The 3,850-nt window shown below is 35.9% G+C and overlaps 1 protein-coding gene across 1 annotated transcript; it reads right to left on the reverse strand.

Moving 5' to 3' along the window:
• Positions 1 to 2,527: 2,527 nt before the first annotated feature.
• Positions 2,528 to 3,076, reverse strand: LOC133198189 (uncharacterized). The gene has a single exon (XM_061334318.1). The coding sequence runs from the start codon at positions 3,074 to 3,076 to the stop codon at positions 2,528 to 2,530; it is 549 nt and encodes a 182-aa protein (XP_061190302.1).
• Positions 3,077 to 3,850: the final 774 nt, after the last annotated feature.

Consider the following 3,850-nt stretch of genomic DNA (forward strand, 5'->3'; position numbering starts at 1 on the left):
CTTTTTTTATTCGTTGAATATGTTCTTGTAACTGTCGATGGCAAGTACTTTTGCCTTTGTAGATATTGGCTTTTTAGGAGTTTTTCTCTGTTTAATATCTTTTTTCTTCTGGGCGCTTGTAGATATGTTTCGAATTTTTCTCTGTTGACTGATGGGTTTAATCTTATTCTTGGATGATGTTAACCGTTTCAGTTCCTTTAGAGGACTGACAGATGGCTGTTTATGTTGGCTTTTTATACCACTTTTTAGTTTGACATGGGGATTTCCCTTTTCAACATCGCTGGTATGTTCCACTCGTGCACGTTCTTCTACAGCTGCCAAGGGTGTTACTTGTGTGAAATTTTGTTGGCTTTCCAGTTGTGAGTGAGGTCTAATAGGGATGACATATGATTTTCGTGTCTTCATACTTCTACCTATTTGCTTAGGTTTATAATTATAGGGATTAAATTTTTTCTCAGCCATGTTTTTGTAAAATGCCTCCCATATTTTAGGGTCGCTCACATACGTTCGACTGTTCATCATAAAATGTAAGGAAACTTCTTGAAGTGTAGTGATATGTTCACCGCTCCGTTTAAAAATGAAACTAATTTACCGTCCTTGTCCGTTATATACAATGATATCTGATGTATTTGAGCTACTTTTACCGGAATATAATATGGTAATGTAAAAATCATATTGTCGGTTGTTTTTTGTTCTAAATAAATCTTCCTTAATAGAGGCATTTCTTTACTTCCGACCATGGTTTCCTCACAAATATTACAGCATACAAAAACTTCGTGTATTTTGGATGTTGAAAGCCAGCTTTCCACATTGAACTCGGTTAAAGCTACGGTCCAGTACCCATCAAATTGAATTTGTTTATTTAACTGGATTGTAAAATTGTTGGTATTGTTTTGAAAATATTCAGAGCTGTCTTCAGACGATAATAACATACGGATACTCATCGTGAAAATGAACATAGTTGGTTGTAGATTAGGTATTTTATTCGAATTTTTCCAGGGAACTTTCAGAAATCCAGGAGTTGAATTTATTAGGCCACCCTTCCCATTTTATATATACTTCCTTAGTCTGACCTCTACGTCTTTTTTTAAGTACTCTCTCGACCCTGTAAAGAATATCGTCTGGCTTGATAACCTTCTGAAGTTCTGATTGATAAAATGTACCTTCAATTGCATCGTCTGTTAAATTTTTTAATTTATAGACAGGAATTCCATCTCTCAGGTAGCGTTGACTGATTTTAAAATATTCCTCTGTACATTTCTGTTGATAATCTCTTTTAAAGGGGTGTTTAATCTCTGTTATACGCACATTATCTCCTATTTTTAGATTGTATGGATTTTTCTTTTTCTTTTTAACAATTTTTAGTACATGTTTCTGTATCTTAGTTTTCTTGTCCGTGGTTTTGTTCTTCCTCGTTAGGTAGCTCGTATATCTGACTTCTCCAGCGTTCTTCTTGTTAACTGATACAGGTGAAAACCCCCCTAACATCCTATGTGGTCTGGTATTGTACGTTTTTACCAAGTCTTGTAAAATATTAGTATACTAGTATTCATAGGTTCTATTTTTTAAAAAATAACGATACATCATATTCTTCATTGTGCGTATGACTCTTTCTGCATAGTTGGCCTTGGTTTCATTCTGTGTGTACAAGATATTTACATTTTCTTTTTTAAAAAATGCCTTAAGCCAGCGGTTTTTAAATTCAGTACCCTTATCTGTTCGTAGGGTATTCGGCTTTCTCCCCTTCTGGAAAATGATTTTAAATCCATTGATGATATTTTGATGTTGTTTACTTTTTAACGGTAGTATAAACAAATAACGGCTAAATATATCGATTATAACCAACAAAAATTTATAACCATCGTTGTGGCTGGAAATGTTGCTAACGTCGGCTAGATCTGCATCCCACATGGAGTCGATCGTGTTCACGACAACTCTTGAGCGTGGAAATGTTTGACGGGTGGGTTTGAGTAGACTGTAGGCGTCTTCGTTGTTTAGAAATTGCTTAATTTCTGCTCTACTGATTTTGTATTTTCCATTTTCTTTGACTGCTTGATATAATTTTTCAGGACCCGAGAATGCTCCTTGATTACCAGGGGTGTAATACAGTTGTCGTAAATAATCCTCATAGTTTGACATTCTGAGTTAAAATGATTTAAAATAAAATTGTATATAAAGAAAAACAAGAAAGCGATACGTTTTTCATATGTGGTATAATTAATTCATATAATTTATTATGACAATGTTGTATAATTATATCATTCATTCAACATAGCTTTTGTTTACAGGTATACATGTAAAGATTGTGTCTTTTAGAAAAATTATATGACAAAAAAACAATTCTCATTTATTCATAGTCTACATTGATAGTCAGTGAGTTTTGGGATTCACTTTGCTCAGTTTCCATCGGCTCTTGTTGTGCTTCATAACCGAAGGGGGAACATTCTGGACAACCAAGTACCCCCAACTGACTTTGATGGGATTCGCTAAACATACATATTTGAGCGTCATTCAGTTCAGGCACATTCTAACGTAATTCATACACTGCGGATCTAAGTCTATCAAATTTAACTCTGTTCAATGTGATCCCTTTCTTTGTTGGAATTGGTTCATTTGCATCATCTGGTTTCCAGTAGTGTCTAATGTCTACCGTTGGGAAATCGGGGGATAGGGAAACGTAGACACCACCACCAATGTGCCACTTCATCTCATCTTCCTGGCTCCTATGGCTCTGTAGATATTCTTCAATCTCATCCAGGAGACATTCAAATTTCAGCCAACGGGGTAAGGGGAAGACAACCCCTTTCTTTGTTGGGAATTGAAATCCGTTAGATTCAGAAAAGTGACGGATGTGTACCATGATTTCAGCTTGGTAAGGTAGGGCTGTGAGATAGAGTTTACTAAAGTTGTCTAAATTGATTTTGCATCGTGTTTCTTGAGACTGTTGAGGTTGAACAGTTGAGCTGCATGATTCAACGTTTTTCTGTCTTTTCTCTGCGGAGTTGACGAGAAAAGATCGAGTCATGGATAACTTTTTTTGGTAGTCAGAGGGCTCGCTGTCTTCCTTATTCAACATCTTGGCTAAGTTATTTTGACTAGCTTTTAAAAGGGCTCTCTTTAGCCCATGGAAGGCTTTGGGTCCTCTTCTCAAAATGATGCTGAGTAATTTCCTGTTACGACCGTAGTAGTTTTTTAAAACTGTATTTCTTGTTGCATTTCGTCTGTAATGATGTGGTCTTTCTTGAGATATCCAGCTACAGGAATGGCCTTCATTTCCTTCACCAGTGTGGAGTAATTGGATTTAATGAGAATTTGCTGGTATTCTTCCATGTTTTGTTTGGATTCGTCTAACTTTCTCTGAGACTGGTAAAGATTTGTGAGTGTGGTCAGATTTTTCCACGTATTTATACACATAAATTGTTTTTTTAAACACGTGACTATGATGATCACGTTGTGACTGTGACTGTCAGGTTTGTCACGTTCTTTTAAACGTGATCAGTGATAAGAAAGTGACTGTGACCTCTTTGTTGACCTTTTGGGTGTGACCTTTAGTGACTGTAGGTTGTGACTGTGACTGGCACGTGTGCAGACCCAAAGATAAGGTTGATGTATTTTAAAACACGTGACTGTGGCTCTCGGGTGTATACAAATTTAAAAAAAAACCAAAAAAAAAAAAAAAAAAAAAAAAAACCAGGTGACTATGTTGATCAGGTTGTGACTCACATGTATTCAAAGGTAAAGTTGTTTTTAAGCAGGTAACTATGTTGTTCACTTGTGACCCTCACATGTATTTACTCAAAGATAAGATTTAACACCTTTTTTACCCAGGTGTGATGTGAGACGTTGGTTT

This window comes from Saccostrea echinata, unplaced genomic scaffold (assembly GCF_033153115.1).
Source record: "Saccostrea echinata isolate AGI-Se365-2 ecotype Australia unplaced genomic scaffold, CSIRO_AGI_Sech_v1 ptg000033l, whole genome shotgun sequence".
Lineage (NCBI taxonomy): Eukaryota > Metazoa > Mollusca > Bivalvia > Ostreida > Ostreidae > Saccostrea > Saccostrea echinata.